General features: G+C 37.6%; 1 protein-coding gene across 1 annotated transcript in view; it reads right to left on the bottom strand.

The window, feature by feature from the left end:
* Nucleotides 1-21,908, bottom strand: part of Ryr2 (ryanodine receptor 2) — a 478,528-nt gene that overhangs the window by 74,557 nt on the left and 382,063 nt on the right. Inside the window, exons 70-80 of the mRNA XM_027947992.2 lie at nt 17,725-17,965; nt 17,261-17,348; nt 14,715-14,807; nt 11,070-11,240; nt 9,499-9,558; nt 8,723-8,857; nt 4,859-4,903; nt 4,051-4,163; nt 3,303-3,399; nt 1,894-1,997; nt 326-377 (exon numbers count right to left, since the gene is read on the bottom strand). Of these exons, the coding sequence (XP_027803793.2) occupies nt 326-377; nt 1,894-1,997; nt 3,303-3,399; nt 4,051-4,163; nt 4,859-4,903; nt 8,723-8,857; nt 9,499-9,558; nt 11,070-11,240; nt 14,715-14,807; nt 17,261-17,348; nt 17,725-17,965 (1,199 nt within the window). The remainder of the gene's footprint in view (nt 1-325; nt 378-1,893; nt 1,998-3,302; nt 3,400-4,050; nt 4,164-4,858; nt 4,904-8,722; nt 8,858-9,498; nt 9,559-11,069; nt 11,241-14,714; nt 14,808-17,260; nt 17,349-17,724; nt 17,966-21,908) is intronic.

Genomic DNA, 21,908 nt, shown 5'->3' with positions numbered 1-21,908 from the left:
GGACATGATCTAAACAGGATATATGCTTGCATGGAAATGTTGCAGTGAAGCCTGTCAGGCTGTACAATAAATGTGCATTCATTATCATAATAAAAAATACAAAATCCCAAGTAGGAACGCTAAAAAAAGAAAACAGTGGTTACTTGCCAAGGAAGTTAAGAGCAAAGACACATGGAACCATTAGGAATCTGAGAGTAAGATGTATCTTATGTTTCCAAGATTAACAATGTTTTGTTTTAATCCAGAAGATTAGATTTCAATATTTTGTCAAATTAAAATGACTTTATTAAAATGTTAAAACATTAAAATTTGGAAGGCCTCTTACCTTTGCCATAATATCTGCATAAGCCATATATAAAAAATCTTCCTCCAGTTTGCTATGAAAAACAAGAAAAAAAACCATCAATTTTAAAGACAAGGCTATGTCATTTGTGGATGTACCATCATTGTATAAAATAGCGTGTTTCTTGTTTTCTAACAAGTATGATGTTTTATAATTGAATGAACATAAAATTTAGGCAATTATAATCATTCAAAAATATCTTAAAGTCATAGACCAAAGACTTTAGAGCTCCTGAAAAGCTGTCCCCTGATCTTCAGAAGAGGCCTCACACCTCAGAAAACAAACAGTCTATTGATTTACACAGAAATGCAATAACTGTAATTTTCTCCAAACTACAAAATTTGAAATGAGCAAATTTAAACAATATAGGAGCTTCTGATGGCAAAATTGATATTTGACATTTGATAGAAAGACTCTCTAAATTATAAAGTATAGTTAAAAAATTAGTCATAATGAAGATTCATAAAAATTAAGAAAGGACCAAATACACTTCTCATCTTTCTTAAGAAGCATGGAACCATTAATACATGAATAAAAGGTTTCCATCAAAAAATACCTAGAAGTTGCAAAGCTATCTCAGCAGTTTCAAATTTCAGCTATGAGAAAAATTCACTCATGAGAAATACCTCATTACCTGCCATGGCCAGATAGACAGCTGCTCTATGCTTAGGGATGAGATGGTTTTGTTAGTTGGGAAATAATAAGAGAGAAACAGTGAGAGAAAGGATGGATCACATTAGATAAGAGAGAAATGTATACTGTTATGACATGCAAAGAGGTCACATGAACTCTTAGGACTTCTAAGAAGACACATATGGATGTGGTTGATAATTAAATTATCTCCCAGGTTCTGCAGAGCACAGGTAAGATCTGGGGCAAAGCTGGCTTTCTTTCACAGGGCAGGAAAACAGGCAAAAATTCTATCATCTCTGCAATGCCCCCACTACAGCAGCAATCTTTGCAGCGCCCCTGTAATGAGCAGACACTAAGACACACACATTGTGGGCCTCAGAGTGCCTTTGTTATTTAACTCCACAGAGGTTTGCCATTCACTGCCTTGGTGAATTCATATGACTACAAACGCAGAATGTAAGAAAAGTGGGCAAAATCATTCAAATAAACTGTGGAGATATTTCCAAATTGAGATTACCACTCACCCACCTTAGAGGCTTCCAAAGACCCACTGTGCAATGGAGACACAGTTTACCTGGAAATCTTGGGTCGCTATTAGCCTCCATATTTTTGGCATTGGAATTTTCTTTGGTTTCTGTTGTTTTATTTATAAATTCTGTTTGTGATAAACAGAAAATCCATTTCATAAGAAGAATCAGAATCAACTAAACCAGTTAATTATAAAATTGTTAAGAAAAACCAGAATTCATAGATATTAAAGCATGAAATTGAATGAATGTTGGTCCAGGGGTGTATGCCAGACTTTAAAAAACTCTCTCTGATGAAACTGAAACATGTGACAATGACACACAATACACCACACAGACATGGATTCCTTTATTTGATCCTCCCTGTCTCCTGTGAACCCCCAGCCATACCATTTCTCTGTTAAAGCCGTGCGACTGAACAGAAGGATCAACTGATGCAGAGGATCAACTCTTTTAGCGACATCATCTTCTTCTGGAGGTTCAGCCCCAGGTTTCTATAAGAAAGTCAAATTTATCAAATTTCACATTTAGAAGAAATGTTAATCCAACTTCAGAGCAATAGGAGGGATAGGACCAAATAATAAAAGAGAAGCCCCTCATTTCCTATTGCAGATGTTTGGGTACACATGTATATGTTTTATGTGTACTATACATGCTATAAATGTATGTATGTGTATAAATATGTGCACATATGTATATGTGTTATATATAATATATAATGCATAAATGTGACATAATTTGTTCATATCAATCTCATTGACAATGTAAAATTATGCAGCTTAAAACAGAGATATTTGATCCCTTTTCATATTTAATTATTCCAATATTTGTGAAGTATTGAACCCAGGGCATACTAGGCAAATACTCTACATGAAGCTACACCCATACCCTCAGCGATATTTAATAATCATCCTGACTTTTTATTGAATGAATTTTATGTCTCCACTAACTCATGCATTTGAACTGATTGTATTTTTATAGAAATGGGTTCTTTCCTGGACTTAAGGGTTAATGTTATATGTACCAGGCAAATTTCTATAAGATATCCAAACATTTACATTTGCTTTGAGCCTAAAGTCAAACAAAATTGATTTAAAAATTCCTAGAGGCAATAAGGGCCAGGTTTTAATAACTAAATTAGTTTATCCATTGTATTCCCAGATAATTTGTGACCTAAAAAACAATTAGGAATCATAAGCCTCTGACTAGCCCGCAAACTTTGATGGGACTGTATGCTTATAATTTTATTTATTATTTTCCCTTCATCAGATTTTGAAAAGATTCTCAACTTATACAAGATGATGACCTGCAGTGCTCTGGGCAACACCAGCCTCTGGGCACTGTCAGTGGAGATTCTGCTGGCTATCACAGCACTTCCATGGCTCCTCTTCTGGGCCACTCTAGCATCTTCTGCCCCATGGATCTTAAGAGACTGGCTACATTTTGTTAGTTTTGAATGTATTTTTGGTGGATAACTTCTTTACAGATGAGCCTTTTATAGTGTATCCTGGTTCTGAGTTTTAGTGGCTCTGGGGAAGTGTTTAAAAGAATAAGTGAACCAGGTTTGGTTAGTAATAAACTTGCATCAGTCATCTTAAATTCTGAATAACTGATATTGATGAGCTCTCTTGGAAATAAGAGTGACTTTTTCCATAAATGCTTAATGCAGTAACAATTGAGATTTAAAAGTTTCCTAAGATCAATGTAGTGCAATGATGTTTTTTCTTCAATAATCTATGACGACACTATTCCACCACGCTCCAACCCTCTTTCATTTTATAACCCCATTAAAAACATACTGCTAAATCTTCGATCAGCTTATCTTCAAAGTAATGTTCTTCTGTTTCAATCCAAGACTTTTCATATCCCTGAAGAAAGAGATTGACAGCCCGATGCCTAAAAAAGATAAGCACAATTTCAAACAAAGGTGTTTTTTTTTTTAATAAAATTTAAAAAGGAATTTAGCTGTGCTTTATTACTGGATTATCTGTGCACTGAAAATATAAAGCAAAAAATAAACTTTCTATTCTTGATCCTTCTTTTGAGAGGTAATACTTTGTAGCAAATTAGAGCAAGATTTCTCAGATCACATATTGATTTGGATTTAAATCCTAGCTCCAGCATTTCTAAGCTCTGTAACATTGATCAAATTACTCAACTTCATTTTTTCTTATTTTGAAAACTATGATAACTTCATCTACATTTCAGTTTTTAAGACTTATAATGAAATAAAGAATGTGAAGCACAAGATATGCATTAAATGGTAGCTATCATTACATAAAGTTTATCTTAATAAATGATGTAACAAATGTCAATAGATGAATTAATCTGTGTTCAAGTTAATATTAAATGTTAATATCACATGTATGAGGCCTTGTGGAGTAGTAAATATCAATTAATACTTTTGCTATATCAGTGTGTAAATATCAATTAACACATTACAGATCATAGTTCTCCAAAAAATATCCAACAAAGAAAAATCACGTCCAAAATTACACAGAATAACAATCTAAATTTGGCTGTTATATGTATTTTGAAAATTCTGACCTTGGCAGATTATACAAGGGAGCCATCCTGAAGCAGGCCACCACTGCCCTTTTCCTCTGTTTGGAGAGTAGTTTATGCCACACGGCCTTTTTAGATCTCTGAGGATGCTCCACCTGAGGGAGAATGACACAAAACATGCAAACTTATACCCCAGGCGCCCCCCAAATACAACACTGAAGAGCTACACCTTTTCAGTCCAATTCCAAAAGTACCTTAAAATTATTTGCAGCAAGAGTCAACATTCTAAAAGTTACCCAGAGCTAAATTTGAGATAGTTTCAAACAATACATAATATCCCAGTGAAAATATTACATTTTCCAAGTAGTGTGTACTTCAGAAGCTTTGTCATCTCTAATGTCAAAGAAGCATAAAGACACTTTACATAAAATCATTTGCACATAATTCTCAAAATTTTCTTAGGTTCTTAAATATATTTTCTGCCTACACAAAATAATTTTACCCTTTCTTTTTTCTGTATCTACTGGAACCAATTTTACCATAAGAGCAGCAATCACAAATAGAGCTAATGAAAACTCTAGTGTTCCTTAACATGAGAGATGACAAGGCTCTGAGAACAGTGCCAGGAGGGAGGAAAGGGATGTTACTTTGCAAAAACTGTTAAAGTATATAAGTATTTTGTTAGACAGGAACAAAGGAGAATTCAAAAGTCACAGTAAATGAGGCAAGCAAGCTGTCATTAAACTAATGGTATTTGGAACTTCAAGAGGAAAAAGAGATTAATTATTAGAAAGAAAAAGAATCCCAGCAAGGGATTCTAAATTCATTAGTAATCTAGGCAATTGAGCACTGTACTTCCCAGACTGTAATATCTCCGGCCAACACTTTTAGATTTCTGGAAGAAATAAAAATGTTATGTTAGCCAAAAAAAAGCTGAATTTACTATCCTTTGCAGTAAAAGGTCAAAATATGAACATAAAAATGCCTAAAAAATATTAAGAACATTGTGACTATAGCAGTTCAAAAATTTAGCAAGGCAACTTGTTTAACTGAAAAGCACCTATTTCTGTGACCCTGTTCCCTCTATAGGATCAATAAAGCTTTTTAACAAAGGCCCACTTCATTTTCTTCTGGATGAGTGGGCTGAGTGAAATACACCACCGTTGCAGAGAATGTTGTGGGTGAAAACACAATCAAGGGCAGTGTGTTAGATCTGATACACTTCAACTTCCAGTTCACTCTGGCAGCCGAGACTGTACACCGGTGGCTTTTCACAGAATAGGGAGGGATGCAGTCAGGAAACAAGAATGAGACACCCAGGCAATGACTGGAAAAGGCTCCTGACATCAGGAAGCTCCCCACTGGCAGAACCTGGTATCACAGGAGGAAGGACCTTGAGGAGTGGGGTTTCCTAAAATCAAGGAAAAGGGTCTCTAGGAACTGTGGCCTAGAGGTGCCCTGTGCCTGTCACTGAGCATCCTGAGGTGCTCCTGTGTGAGCTCAGGTAGAGAAAGAAGATCAGGAAATGCACAGGACACAGTCAGCCCTCCTGAGAATGACCAGATGTACAACACAAAGCACACATCCCAACAGTTAAGACACTATAGGAAAACTAAATCAATAAGTATTTCCTGTGCACCATTCAGTCTAATTTGTTTGTTTGGTGCTGGAAGTGAACCCAGGCCTTGTGCTTGCTCAGCACACATTCCTAAGCCACACCCAGAGCCCAGCACACCTACTGCTTCTGCAATGACTTCAACAAGTTAAAACTGTCTTTGCAAATACTTTGTAACTCAGTTACAAATTAACATTAGAACAGAAGTGTCAAAGGGACACATTCCACTCATGGAAATAAACCAATTTGTAAGTTGGCTACTTTTACATGCCTTTGGCTCATTTTATATTCTAGCTCTTCTGACTTGTGTATTTATCTGGTTCTGTGTCTGTGTACTCAGAGACCCTGAGCTCCTGGTGCCCAGAGAACACTCAGTCATGGGACCCTGCTGGGCACCAGCCACCCTGGAGTGTGCACCTACTGAGAGTCCCAGCAGGAGAGGATGTGTAGTGAAATGAACCTTAATTTAGAAATGTCTTCATCTATCAAGACTGAATATCCTTGTGAACATCTACTCCTTTACTGTAAATATAATGAAATATATCCATATTTTTATGAGCTTCATTTAATTTACCTAAAATTCACTCAAGTAAATCCAGATTGTGTGGGGAAAAAAACAGAAACATTTAAAAATTCATGACAAGTAATACTGCTGGAAATGACTCTCCAGTAACCATTTAATTAACACTTAATGATCTCATTAAATATGTATATCATTTTTAAAATACAAGTCTCTGGCTTCATATACATCACTCAAAACTTCATTACCTCAAGTCCCTTCATTTGCTGATTAATGAGATTTTTTTTTTTTTAATACTTCATGAAAACACAAAGGGACTGTTCTGGGAAAACAGCAAGATTCAAGGTCTTAGACATGTAAGGGCAAGCCAACAGCCATGTGGCTGAGGGCACCCTAGCTGTGATCATCTCCTGAAGTGGAATTGTAGCAGTAGTAGCATAGGGGACATGTAAATAAGCAAGAAGGAAATTAAAAGGACAGCCAATGGGAGATGAGAACTTAGCCATCTTGTATTACCCTGCAGCCCTGGTTCTTTCTCTTCCTGCTCTTTTTTGCTATGGCTATAATACAGTCTTCTTGCTTGCACTGAAAAACTAGCCCCTACCTTAGAGCAAAGCCTGTCCAAGGAAGGGGGCATGACCCTTGTCCTTGGAAAGACCCACAGAGCACTCCTAGGCACATACCCACCCTGCAGAGTTGTTTATCTACAAATAACAGGAGAGATCTGCTGCCCCAGGTGTCCCAGACTCAGTCAGGCTAGGTGGGGACCCATAGCAACCTCCTAGCAGCCACCAATCACCATGAGACAGGAAAAATACCTGGGATGCCAGATGACGGTCCCAGTAGTTTATGGTGATTGATAATGTGTTGGGAAACCATGTAGTTTAGCATGAACACCCCTCTTGGCTTAAACCAATCAGTTCAAATGAATCCCCCTCTTGTACCAACCAATCACCCCTACCCAACTTGTTCCTGCCAGTGAATGTGCTAATCATGTTTTAGACTTGTTGTTTGATTTCCCGTGGTGTGTGATGATTTGCTAAGAGATGCTATGATGTATGTGGGGTCCCTGTCTTCCCCAAAGAATGTATAAAACTGCTGCAAACCCTGGGCTCGGGGCCTCTCAGTGTCACCAGTTGCTGTGTGCGCACAGAGGACCGAGCTAGCACTCAATAAACACCTCTTTGCTGCTTACATCCATCTTGGTCTCTGGTGTTCTTTTGGGGGTCCCTAATTCAAGCATAACAGCACTAAGGTAAACATGGTTCATTATAGCTATATAATTCCCTTTCTTGCAAACTTTTGGCTTTGTTTTGCATTGTTTTTGAATAAATAATTGCCTCCTTTAAAAAAAAAGGACAATTAGATGATATTTTGTTATTTAACAGGGCAGGGCTGGAAGTTCAGATAATATAAAATAGATCTCAAAGTAAAATGGTCATTATCACTATGGTAATACTTTTAAGTATGGTTAAAGAAGATACAAAGTTTAAAATATTAGCCAGGCATGGAGACACACATTTGTAATCTCAGTTACTCAGAAGGCAGGAAGATTGCAAGGCTAGCCTCAGCAACTTAGGGAGACCCTGTTTCAAAATAAAATATCAAAAGGGCTGGGAATGTGACTCAGTGATTAAGCACCTCTTGGTTCAATCCCCATTGCTAAAAAATACACACACAAACACAAACACACACACAAACACACAAAACAATTGGGTAGCAAAATTCCTGAGATAACATGGAACCCATTATATTTCATGTTTAGCACCAAGTAACCATGTCCATCAGGTCACTGAGGCCCAGGGGTGGACAGGTCTACTGCGGTCACCCTGAGCTCCCTCACTCTACTGTTTTTCACTAAATGTACTGAAAACAGAGACTGAAACTTTCATTGAATATATTTTATGTCACCAGAGGATCACTTTTGCAGAGATATAACCTTCTAATTGAGGATGTTTCAACTGTTTTGGGAATTCTTGAGCAAAGGGAGTGAATGAGGAACAAAATATATAGCAAACTCTGTAGAGACACCCGGAAATTAGAAACACTTTTCTCACATGGGGCATTGCTCTTCTCTAGGTGTAATTTGTTCCTGATCTCAGAGGAAATTAACTCAAAAAGTATCTGTGATAAAAGGGAAGACTAACGGAGTAAGAAAAAGCAAAATATTTCAACTATGAAACCCATGGAGGACCAGACCCCAGACACGCTGTTGTAGCAGTAACAAAAGGATGCAAGTATAAAATAGTTTAGATCAGGTTTAATGCCTGAAAATTTTGTTGAAAGGATTTAGACTTTTAAGTATTTAATCTTAATTATCTATACTATTTTAGAAATAACTAAAAGGCAATAAAAAAGGCCTTGACAATCTGAAATACATTATCTACACACTGCCACAAAAATCATAAGCTTAGAAGTTGTGCTTATTAAATACTAGGCATTCCTGAATCATATTCTTTATAATGAGTATGCTGAACATATATAATTTGGGCCCACAATTAAAAAATTAACATACATCCTTTCAAAAAACATTTTTAAGTGGCTAAGGTGGACACAATCAAATCCACAAAAACTCTGACCTGCTCAAGATGAAAAAGCACATTTGCTATATCCAGAACTCTCTCCACCGTCCTCTCTGGATCTGAGGTATCTTCTGCTCTGTTTGGCAAGTCTTTGTAAAGAGCCATTTGCCATCTAATAGCAGGATCTTCTAACTGCAGAGAAAGGAAAAAAGTAAATAAAATGAAAGGTGACACGCTAAGAGGCAAGGGTCTAGCTACAGTTATTTATTCAACATAGCACAGAGTTAGACACTGCGAGTTGCACCTACACAGGATGAATAAGTTTAAGGGTATAATACACAGCATGGTAACCACAATTAGTAACATTGCATAGCATTCTGAAAATTGGCTAAGAACAGACTGCAGTTGCTCCTACCACTGAAGAAATGGATATGCAATTTGCTTGACTACAGTAATCACTTCACTATGTACATGCATACCAGAACAACGGGTTGTATATCTTAAAAATATACAATTGGAAAAAACCAAAGAAGCACTATACAGAGAGAAAGACAGGTAAGTCTTTGCACTCATCATCTGGTGGAGAGAACAGGTAAAAGTGAATATTTACCATTGTAATGGAAAATGCTAAAAAGATATATGGGGCACCATGAGATGCAATCTACTTTGTGGGAGGCTGGGAGGATTCCCTAAACAAATGAAGTTCATTAGGGCTTAGAAAGAGTTATCAATGGACAGAGATTGATAAAGTAACATTATTTATAGTTTTAGTCTAAAGAGAAATTAAGTAATTTATAGATACTAAGTGTGCATTACAATAAAATTTGGCTTACCTTGCCTTGTAAATGAATATTATTGCGGATTATGTCTCGTACTTCATCCTCTGTGTCTTTCTGTCAAGAAATACATGTTATCTGTTATGGTTTAGATATGAAGTGTCCCCCAAAAGCTCATGTGTGAGACAATGCAAGAAAATTCAGAGGCAAAATGATCAGGTTATGAGAACCTTAATCTAATCAGCGAATTGATTCCCCTGATGAGATTAAATGAGTGGTAACTAAAGATGGGTAAGTTGTGGCTGGAGGAAGTGGATCACTGGGGGCGTGCCTTTGGGGTATATATTTTGAATCTGGTGAATGAAGCCTCTCTCTGCTTTCTGATCATCATGTGAGTCACTCCCCTTGGGCCACACTCTTCCTTTCTGATGTTCAGACCGACTTCAAGCCCCAAGGAATGAAGCTAGCTGTCCATGGACTGAGACCTCTGGAACCATGAACCCCAAATAAACTTTCCTCCTCTAAAATTGTTCTTGTCAGGTTTTTTAGGCAAAGGAGTGAAAAAGCAAACTGAAACATTACCTAAAATGAGTCTTAAACATGTCAACGGTCTCAAGTCAATAAAAACAACTCAAATACCACTTAAAATAGTGTCCATCTGACAAACATCTTTATTAAAATGAATGACCCACAAATATGGAGCCTTCTCCTTCACATAATTTTTTGACATTGCTGTAGCTTGAAACAAGGCAAGGACTCTTTAACCTCAGAGAAAGTGCGTCAAGACTGAAAGTAACTAGGCTTCCAATTCATTCCAATAAGGTGGACAGCAGCACATTTCTCTGTGCTCAAACAGAAGCCTTTCCACAGCTTTCTGCCAAATTCCAGAAAGCAATCATAGCACCTCACAACATCCTCAGTGACCCAGCAGTAGCAAGGACTGTGTGTCTGCAGAACCAGACAAGAGTCAATAGGGCTGCACCTCTGTGGCCCAATCTGCCAAAACCGCCCCTCCATCCGCTAGGCTCAGAGGTGCACTACAGATTCTTCTCAGGAACCTAGGCAGGGAGGACGTGTCCTCCAATTTATGTAAGCATAAAATAGTCATTTCAAGGTATATTTTTGAAAAATTGCAACCTTCTCTGCATACTGATGAGGAACATCAGAGTACATAAAGAATCCTGAAAATATAAATCTTGATGCTTGCAGAAGACAGCAGCTGTCAGTGTAAAAGTCAACACCTTAGCTAAGCACCATGGGCATGATAAATTATGCTTCTAACACTGAAAAATCACCTTTCATAAATTTGAATACTCCACTCATCACAAATTTTATATATGAGTTCATATGTAATCCATTTGTTTTCATTACCAGAGATTTGTGTCTTTTCTGCTTGGTTTCTGAATATGACCAACTTAGAAATAAAAATGACCTCAAAAAAAAAAAAAAAGAAAGAAAGAAAGAAAGAGACAGTCTTTGATTTAAGTCCTAGAATCTGTGCAGAAAAGCTGCTTAATGAAGCACTGAATGCAAATGAAATACCGACATAGAGCAGGAAGCCAAAGAATAGAAACACCTGAGAGTCCCCAGGGTGGATGATTGCTACCAATGGAGAGGAGGCGGCTTACCAGACTAAATCGATTTTTGGCCAGAGCAATGAGCTCCTGGTCCCCAGGGGCACAGATGTTCAACCCAATGGGCAGGAGCCGCTTCAGAGCTGCTACAATCAGAGAAGTCTGCATAGAGTAGCGGTCTCCTTTGCGCTTCATTTTCTTCCTTTCCTGGTCAGAAACAGCTGCCTAGGAACAAAGAGAAGTGCCAGGACCAGGACCTGTTTTTTCCCCAGGCACAACCACAAATCTTCTCCGACTTGATCATTGTTTTATCTTTCTTATTCTGTGCTAGCCCTTATGTTTTAAAAGTCCTACTATTCTGGGGACATTTTTCTCTTCCCTTCTTAGCATCTTTTCCTAAGTCCTACTTTCAGGTTCCTAGGTCATTATAATCCCTGACATGCATGTAATCTTTGGAGAGCAAGGCACACTACGGTGGGAGGGAGGCAGATGTGAGAATTCTGTGGTAATTTCAGAAATTGCATATTTTCTAATTTCAGTGCATGAGAGAAAGAAATTTGAGGCTAAAAAGGGGGTTTTTGTGTTTGTTTGGTTTGACAAATACTTGCTTTGCTATGCAGATACACACATATATATGGTATGTTTTGTTCATATACATACTATTTATATATATATATATACCCATATACACACATATAAAAAGGCAAAATGTATGGTACATGTAAAACTATTATAAAATACACTTTTCTTTTACGTGGTCTGCAAACTTGTCTCCCTAGAGCCTCCACTCCTATCTTTAGAAATGGAAGTGATAGGCCAGTGAGCACTTCATCACCAGTCATAATTAGCTGGGTGAACAGCTTACAAGGGAATCTACTGCCACGATACTTCAGGGCTCTTGTGATGCCTTTGAGGACTACACTGGTGCCAAAGGTCACCCTGAAAGACAGCCTGATTTTCACTGGGAAGTGAGTATTTATGTTAAGAATGTTTTGATATCAAAATTAAAACAGTTGCCCTCATCCACTTCTTCATGCAGTTTTTTTGTAGTAATAACTCAAACTGGGAACACAGTTTCATAATAATGATAGTGTAATAGTTTTGGGCTATCTAAGGAGAAAACAAAGGAAAATTTTAACATACAAATGATTTTCTTTACTCAAAAGAAGGCAAACTGTATCACGGTATGATGTTTAAAGAAGTTTTTAGCATAGTCAAAGTAGTGAAATGATCGTTCCATCATATAGTAATGGCAGCTTATATAATACTGACTATAATACACAATTACATATCAAAAATGTAATTTTCTGAACCACAGAAATAAGCATCATATTTATGTTCCAAAGAGATGCATGGATCTCACTTTTATATGTAGTAATGTGTAAAAGATTATACTCAGTAAATTTATCAGAAAAAAACAAATGAAGAATTATTTGTACTATTAAATTGATTAATACATAAAATTAATGTATCAGTAATTTTAAATGAGCTCTTTATTGAAAAGGAAATGAAAAAAAATAATAAAACTAATATCCAAATGAAGGACCATCATCCTAAAAATTAAACAAATTGATACAAAATGCAAATAGTCTATTCAGTACTTATTATTTTCAGCAAACCTACTATATTAAAGTCTGAATATCATTAGCACTGGAGTTTTCTTTGATTTCTAACTTGTATACGTTTCTTTTGGTCTCAAGGTTATATAAGAAAAAAGAGCTCATACTGATTTTTGTTTTTATTGTGTGTGTGAGTATGTGTGTGAGTGTGTGTGTGTGTGTGTGTGTGTGTGTGTGTGGTGCCAGGAAATTGAATCTAGAGCTTGGGAAGTACTATATCACTTAGCTAAATTACCAGCCCTTTATTTTTTTTTGGAGAAAGGGTCTTGCTAAATTCCTGAAGCTGGCCTCAAACTTGGGATTCTCCTGCTTTCAGTTGCTGTACTCAGCAACCTGGTTTGATATTTATAACTACTGAAGTGATCTGATAATAAAAATAATTTAAATCAACTGTAAAATTGACACTGTATTGTTCAGTTTGTGAGAAACATTAGGCAAAGGGATTCTACTTAAGCTCACATAATAATCTTGCTTTTTATCCCCTAGGAAATCTACAACTGGAAAGGGTAGCAAATCTTTGGATATTCATGGGTGAAATCACAGTATAAAGAAATTAAATCTACAACCAATCAAATATCCTGTTATACATATATACAGCTGGCCTTTTGCTTGTCTCCTCCCCAAAACATGGGGTTCTGTGAGGGCACTGGCCAAACCTGCTCTGTCCCTTCTGTGACTTTAGCACTAGCAGACAGCCTCACCACAGGAGCTGCTTGAGAACTTAAGAAGGACTGCTCGAATTACTGACTTTGTACACTATCTTCATCCTCAGTCTATTGCCCAACATTTGGATCAAATATGAACATGCAATAACATGGCCAACATATGGTCATATTTAAGAAGGAAAGTGAAAAAAACTGAGCCCTCTTCTCTCACATTTTTCACATACAAATATGAAAAATAGCCCTACATTTAATAGAAAAGGAGAAGAACAGCACCAAGTAGGCCACTCTTCAGAGCTGCAGCTGGCCTTCTGCCCAACAGTCACCTGGCATGAAGTGGGATGTCCTCTTTCAACTTCTCCTTATGGGCCACCTAGACAATACCCACTTTCCAATGCCAACCTGAAGCCCTCACTTATTACTTCAATCCTGTACCGTTCCATCCACTCCCCACTCCCACTCTGGTGAGTTATCTCAGTGCTCATCACCCGTATGAGTGGTAGGTATTCACTTGAAAATTAACGTTTTGGTTTTGTGAGGACAGCAATATTGGTTCTTTTGGGTGCCTGCCATCTGTGAGGCACTCCATAGACACCACTGAGATCCTTCCTACCAGCTGGCCGGGGAGTAACCCGAATCCCTTTCCTGACATGGACTGCAGGTTCAGGGGTAGCTGAGCTTCTGCAGTTACAAGGTGGCAGTGGGCACTCATAGTCACCTCCTCTCAAAGCTGAGCCCTATCCTGTGACACACCTTAAATAGGAGCACATTTTTTACTCTATTGTATGTTTTTTACTCTGTTGTTATATTTACCATATAAACTTTCAGTGGGGATTTACAAGGAGATTTTTTATATTCTGACACTGAAATAGCCAGATAAAAAGGAGACTTTTTAAAAAATATGGTAAACATGGTAATTACAAAAGTGAACCTCACTTTAAATAATCAGGGCAAATTACTACATTTCAACAGCACTTCCAAGATCTGATGCTTGGGTGACTATCCACTTGCTTGAGTCATGCCAGGGCCAGCTACAGGGGAACTAGGGATGCCCCAGAGCCCATGAAAAGTATAGCAATGAGCCAGTCCGACAGCTGATTACCCTGCCTCCCTTGGAAAGTACAGTCAAGGCTCCGGACCACCATCCCCCAGCTGCAGTCTTTGTGTTTCCTCTGCAAGGTTTGCTCCCCACTTCCAGGGACATGTGAGTAGAAACTTCCTCCTTCCTGTGAGTCCTGTCTGTGTCTGTGTGTCTTACTAGACCTGACTCAAACTAGTCCTGGGAACTCTAAAACAGTAAGTGTGTTTTCATCAGTAAATAACATTAACAACTCCATCAGAGTCCAGTTATAAATCTCCAAAACAAATCCAAGTACCACCCACCCAGGAGAGAGCAATGAAGCACATCGCAGTAATACCTTGGACATCTTTGACTTGGTGTCAGCAATGAGAAATGACATGTTGTTGATTTCATTCTGCACAACGAAGTTCTGCTCCTCTCTCTTGAAATTCTAAGAAGTTGCAAAGGAAATTTCAGTTTTAACTACTTAGAAAAGGAGTGTGTACTTAGAGGTCACACAAGAACCAAAAGTTTCTCAGGAACGGGTATTAATTTATGCACAACCTATCAAGAAAGGAATGAGGGGGCGCAGCTAGGGCTCACAATCAGAGAAGCCACAGACAGCAGGTGTGTCTTAAAGAGGGGCACCCTGGTTCAGAAAGTTTAAGCCACAGGTCAGCCAGTGACAGGATGGGTCCTGCAGCCCAAGTTTCCCTGGTGAGCCGCAGGTACTGCCTCCTGAGGTAAAAGACACATAGCTGCAGCGCAACTTTCTACTCTGTCAGATACTTTTAAAATATCATTACAGTATTTTATTCACTTAAATTGAAAACACAAAATAATGGCAAAATCATTAAATATTTGGGGATGAACACAACACATACTAATAGGTTTGTATTTTAAATATGTATGTGAGATTAAAAAGCATATTCTGCTTTTTTTCCCTAGGCATCCATCTAAAAACTTGCTGATTTTAAGTTACAAAATTATGTCTTGCATATAAATTTCAAGAAGCTTCTTTTGTATTTTAGTGATTGATATAGTTGCATATTCTCTATTCCCCAAGGAAAAAAATGTTATATTTATAGCATACTATATTGATGCAGCCACATCCATGTTTATAGCAGCTCAACTCATAATAGGAAGCTATGGAAACAACCTAAGTGTCCTTCAATAAGAATGGATAGAGAGAATGTGGTATACATATACAATGAAATATTAAAATAAAAAATGGCATTTGCTGGTAAATGGGTGGAACTGGAGACTATCATACTAAATGAAATAAACTAGTCCCATAAAACCAAAGGCTGAATTGTTTATGGATGCCAACCCAAAACAAAAGAGTTTGGAGAGGGGAATAATAGAAATCTAATGGATTAGACAAAGGAAAATAAAGGGAAGTGAGGGGGGAAGGGAGTAGGAAAGACAGTAGAATTAATTGTGGGTTAACTCCTCATCATGTATAACATCATGAATGGGATTCTAAATAGAATAAGTTATACTCTGTGTATGTATAATCTACCAAAATACACTCTATTGTCATCTATAACTAAAAAGAATAAGTTTTTTAGAAATGCTGTTTTCAGTTTTCTTAAGTGATTCATTCCTAGGAAACTCCTATTTGTCCACTGGGCATCACAGGTGGAGTGACCCAATACAGGAAATGAAAGGTAAAAGACCCCAACCCGTTGCTGCTCTTTGGCAGTTGAAGATGGACTGATTTCTTCTGAAGTTTTCTTTCAGAATCCTGGAATTATCTAACCCAGACCTTTAATATATATATAACATATAATATATATAACATAAGAGGTCACTGGCTTTTACCTAGAGGAACATAAAAAAAATCTAAAATAATTTATTATGACAAGAGAGATGAAGAATTTCAATGTGGAGATACAAATTCACATGTAAGCAGAGCCATTATTTCACTTAATATTTCTGTGTGACACATTTTATAAATTTTTATTAAATTTGACAAGGTTCCTCAGATATAAGCAAGAAATAATATTGATTATCCTATTAAGTAGGAATTTTGAAATATTACATGTTCAAAATGATTTGCTCTGTCCAACAATCTGATAATGCAAATTGCAAAGACCCCCTCAGCTGATCAAACAAGCTGAGGTTTTGATTTTACTTTCACTGTCTCCCACTTACAAAGTTTCACAAAATCATAACTGATATGAAAATTCTAGGCATTAGAGTAATTCTGTACCACAACAAATGCCCATATTTATGCTGCTTATTACTGGAAATAACTGAGAGAATGCTCTAAAATTCTTTCTATGATTAAGATCTTTTTTTCAGATGTAAAAATCGGAAAAATAATGTAAAAATAGTTCTGTAACATACAAAGTAAAATGAAAATGCACTACAGATGCACTTCAGAAATTCCATCAGCAGGATTCCTGGCAAAGCTTTATATCCAAAGACAAATGATTCTAAAATGTGAGAAAAGCCAAATTCCTACAGAAAAGAGAATGTGATGCGAACAAGGAGAGGAGGCAGCTGGTCCCTGGAGACCCGCCTGTCTTGGCACTCAGACACCAGTACCGCCAGGAGGCAGCGGAGTGCCCAGAGACAGGGAAAACCAAAGGTGAGATGGCACAGCTCCAAGTAATGCCAATCTCACACTCAGATTTAGGAACAAATTTTAAAAATGTTTTTATGCAATGCCATTAAAAAATCTGTTAATTTTCAAAGATAAATTTCAAAGATCAAAAGTAGGCTATGTTCCCTCAAGGTCCGCAAGGGCACCTCCCCTCTCTCCCCAGCTGTCCAATGAATTCTAGAGTGTAAGTTTGAGAAAAAGCCCCCCAGATATTTCCTGAGGGGCTGGTTTATGTTTATAGAGCCCCTACACCTCTAGTAGTAGATATTGTCTGTCGACAGCATCACACTTACATGGGACTTGGACCAATAGATGAAGACTTCGGCCACCATGCGGAAAAGCTCCTCTGCTTCTGGGTTGGGCTCCTTCAGCCACTTGGCCCTGGATCACACAATACATGCAGTGGCTTTTCAGTTACTCTTTAAGTTATTTTTTTAAAAAATTATCCTCCCTCCCATAGTTAAATATGTTGACCACAGAGCTCAGGAAATCTCAAGTACAGTTGTGACTTTTAAAAATATGTAAATGAGTGTCCAACTGCCAATTTTCACATACAAAAGGCAGAAAACTTCAAAGTAGGATTTCTGATCTTAAATTTCAGATGCCTGGTGAAGATTAACCTACCTATAAACATTCAATTATGCTACAACCATGAGGTAACACGTGGCCAAGCAGTTAGTAGAGAAACAGCTCATAGGATCTGTGAGTAGAGGGGTTGTCAACGGATTGGGGAAATGGCTACTTTTGATGAGTGTACCTGTTATAGTCCACAAATCTAATCAAGAGAGGGTAGAAGGCATAGAGGTCTCTGGCCAGTGTGGTGAACTCATCTAGGACGAGAAGCTCGGCCTCCGACATGTCCCCTCTGGCCTCAGCTTTCAGGTGGTCTTCCTCAGACACCACCATGGCAGCCTTTTTCTTGAGTTTCTCCATCAGTGGTAAGAAATGAGTTTTTAAGAGCTGAGGTTTCACTTTATTGATAATCGGCTGGGAAAACACTGTGAAGACAGACATCAGGATTCTGCTTTGTACAAACATTCATTCACACGAGGACAGGTGGTTATGACAACTGAGAACAACCGAACTTTCTTTTCTCCCAGAACCTGGCTTCTGACAATCAGAGTCCAGGTCCCAGCCTTTCTTCTAGTTCAAAGCCTACCTGCATAGTTAGTGTTCAAAAATGATTACTGGGAGGCTGAGACAGGAGGATCACTAGTTCAAAACCAGCCTCAGCCACTTAGCAAGGCCCTAGGCAACTGAGGAAGACCCTGTCTCTAAACAAAATATAAAAATGAGCTGGGGATGTAGCTCAACGGTTGAGCACCTCTGGGTTCAATCCCTGGTACAAAAACTAATAATAATTACTGAGTTAAATTCAATGTTCTTCCTTATTTCTAAAAAAGATTGACAGCTAATTCTGAACAGTAAAATATCTCCCTTACTTTGGAAATTAATTATTTCCACACAAACAAGTTCAAAAATGAAAAAGGTTTCTGCAGCCCTTTCTTTAAGAGAGATACCCTCCACTGTGTAGTTATAAGGTTGCACAGATTTTTCTAATTTTATCACATGTTCGCCTATGGAAGGGTTAAACTACACAAAACAATGCTCTCTTATTTAGAAGCACTTAGAGTTAATAACAGTTCCAAACTTGAACAGGTCATTATTAAAAGGAATTTTTCCCCAAATGTAATATATACATTGGGTATGTTTATTAAGAAAAGTTAGAATCAACCACAATCACCTGTTTAAGTCAATAAGGCACTGGTGTGTGCCCCTGGTGTTTTCATCAATGAACAAATTCATAAATGTGTATTACATCTATTTTATTCTGAATTCATTTTTTAACAACTCTTCTTTTTACCCTCCGTGACATCATGGACATTTCCTAAGCTATATAACACTGGCGAAACCTGAATTTTTAAAGATGCTATAATGTTTTGGTATGAAAGCATACATAAACTTTTTAACCACACTCTGGTCATTGGGTAGATTACTTTCAGTATAAATATTGCAATGATAGATAAACTGTAAATACTCGACATCATTTGGTTTACTTGCCCTGTTCCCTTTGGATATGATTGAAGTGAGTTGATTAAAAATCCAGTTTTACATATCAAAAAAATTGTACACCATGATCAAGTAGGATTCATCCCTGGGATGCAAGGCTGGTTCAATATACGGAAATCAATAAATGTTATTCACCACATCAATAGACTTAAAAATAAGAACCATATGATCATCTCGATAGATGCGGAAAAAGCATTCGACAAAGTACAGCATCCCTTTATGTTCAAAACTCTAGAAAAACTAGGGATAACAGGAACATACCTCAATATTGTAAAAGCAATCTATGCTAAGCCTCAGGCTAGCATCATTCTGAATGGAGAAAAACTGAAGGCATTCCCTCTAAAATCTGGAACAAGACAGGGATGCCCTCTCTCTCCACTTCTGTTCAACATAGTTCTCAAAACACTGGCCAGAGCAATTAGACAGACGAAAGAAATTAAAGGCATAAAAATAGGAAAAGAAGAACTTAAATTATCACTATTTGCAGATGATATGATTCTATACCTAGCAGATCCAAAAGGCTCTACAAAGAAACTATTAGAGCTAATAAATGAATTCAGCAAAGTGGCAGGATATAAAATCAACACGCATAAATCCAAGGCATTCCTGTATATCAGTGACAAATCCTCTGAAATGAAAATGAGGACAACCACTCCATTCAAAATATCTTCAAAAAAAATAAAATACTTGGGAATCAACCTAACAAAAGAGGTGAAAGACTTATACAATGAAAACTACAGAACCCTAAAGAGAGAAATAGAAGAAGATCTTAGAAGATGGAAAAATATACCCTGTTCATGGATAGGCAGAACTAACATCATCAAAATGGCGATATTACCAAAAGTTCTCTATAGGTTTAATGCAATGCCAATCAAAATCCCAACGGCATTTCTTGTAGAAATAGAGAAAGCAATCATGAAATTCATATGGAAAAATAAAAGACCCAGAATAGCAAAAACAATGCTAAGCAGGAAGTGTGAATCAGGCGGTATAGCGATACCAGACTTCAAACTATACTACAGAGCAATAGTAACAAAAACAGCATGGTACTGGTACCAAAACAGGCGGGTGGACCAATGGTACAGAATAGAGGACACAGAAACCAATCCACAAAACTACAACTATCTTATATTTGATAAAGGGGCTAAAAGCATGCAATGGAGGAAGGATAGCATCTTCAACAAATGGTGCTGGGAAAACTGGAAATCCATATGCAACAAAATGAAACTGAATCCCTTTCTCTCGCCATGCACAAAAGTGAATTCAAAATGGATCAAGGAGCTTGATATCAAATCAGAGACACGCCGTCTGATAGAAGAAAAAGTTGGCTACGATCTACATTCGGTGGGGTCGGGCTCCAAATTCCTCAATAGGACACCCATAGCACAAAAGTTAATAACTAGAATCAACAAATGGGACTTACTCAAACTAAAAAGTTTTTTCTCAGCAAAAGAAACAATAAGAGAGGTAAATAGGGAGCCTACACCCTGGGAACAAATCTTTACTCCTCACACTTCAGATAGAGCCCTAATATCCAGAGTATACAAAGAACTCAAAAAATTAGACAATAAGAGAACAAACAACCCAATCAACAAATGGGCCAAGGACCTGAACAGACACTTCTCAGAGGAGGACATACAGTCAATCAACAAGTACATGAAAAAATGCTCAACATCTCTAGCTGTCAGAGAAATGCAAATCAAAACCACCCTAAGATACCATCTCACTCCAGTAAGATTGGCAGTCATTAGGAAGTCAAACAACAACAAGTGCTGGCGAGGATGTGGGGAAAAGGGTACACTTGTACATTGCTGGTGGGACTGCAAATTGGTGCAGCCAATTTGGAAAGCAGTATGGAGATTTCTTGGAAAGCTGGGAATGGAGCCACCATTTGACCCAGCTATTCCCCTTCTTGGTCTATTCCCTAAAGACCTAAAAAGAGCATGCTACAGGGACACTGCTACATCGATGTTCATAGCAGCACAGTTCACAATAGCAAGACTGTGGAACCAACCTAGATGCCCTTCAATAGACGAATGGATAAAAAAAATGTGGCATTTATACACAATGGAGTATTACTCTGCATTAAAAAATGACAAAATCATAGAATTTACAGGGAAATGGATGGCATTAGAGCAGATTATGCTAAGTGAAGCTAGCCAATCCCTAAAAAACAAATGCCAAATATCTTCTTTGATATAAGGAGAGTAACTAAGAACAGTGTAGGGACGAAGAGCAGGAGAAGAAGATTAACATTTAACAGGGATGAGAGGTGGGAGGGAAAGGGAGAGAGAAGGGAAATTGCATGGTAATGGAAGGAGACCCTCAGGGTTATACAGTGGAGGAGGTAGAGAGAGAGGAGGGGAGGGGAGGGGAGAGGTGGGGAGGGGGGAGGGGGGAGGGTGGAGGATGGGAAAGGCAGGGGAGCACAACAGACACTAGTATGGCAATTTGTAAATCAATGGATGTGTAACTGATGTGATTCTGCAATCTGTGTATGGGGTGAAGGTGGGAGTTCATAACCCACTTGAATCAAAGTGTGGAATATGATATGTCAAGAAATTTGTAATGTTTTGAACAACCCACAATAAAAAATTAAAAAATAAAAAATAAAAAAAAATTAAAAAAAAAATCCAGTTTTATCTTTGTCTGCCTAATCATTACCTACTGAGTAGCAAAATCAATATTTAGTGTGCTTATTGGTTAACCTTATGGAAATTGACAAATCAGAAAAACTTTAATAACTGTGGAAAGTTACCCAATGTCTGATTATATCCATTTTAAAGAAGAGCAGGACAGAAACAATATTTCCAAGCATAGAAAAAACAGCAGTAAGTATTATAACAGGAATATTTCAGTCTTCTGTAGTTC

The sequence above is a fragment of the Marmota flaviventris genome, chromosome 12 (genome assembly GCF_047511675.1).
Source record: "Marmota flaviventris isolate mMarFla1 chromosome 12, mMarFla1.hap1, whole genome shotgun sequence".
Lineage (NCBI taxonomy): Eukaryota > Metazoa > Chordata > Mammalia > Rodentia > Sciuridae > Marmota > Marmota flaviventris.
The sequence above is the reverse complement of the archived record's forward strand: the minus strand, read 5'-3'. Positions and strand labels throughout refer to the sequence as shown.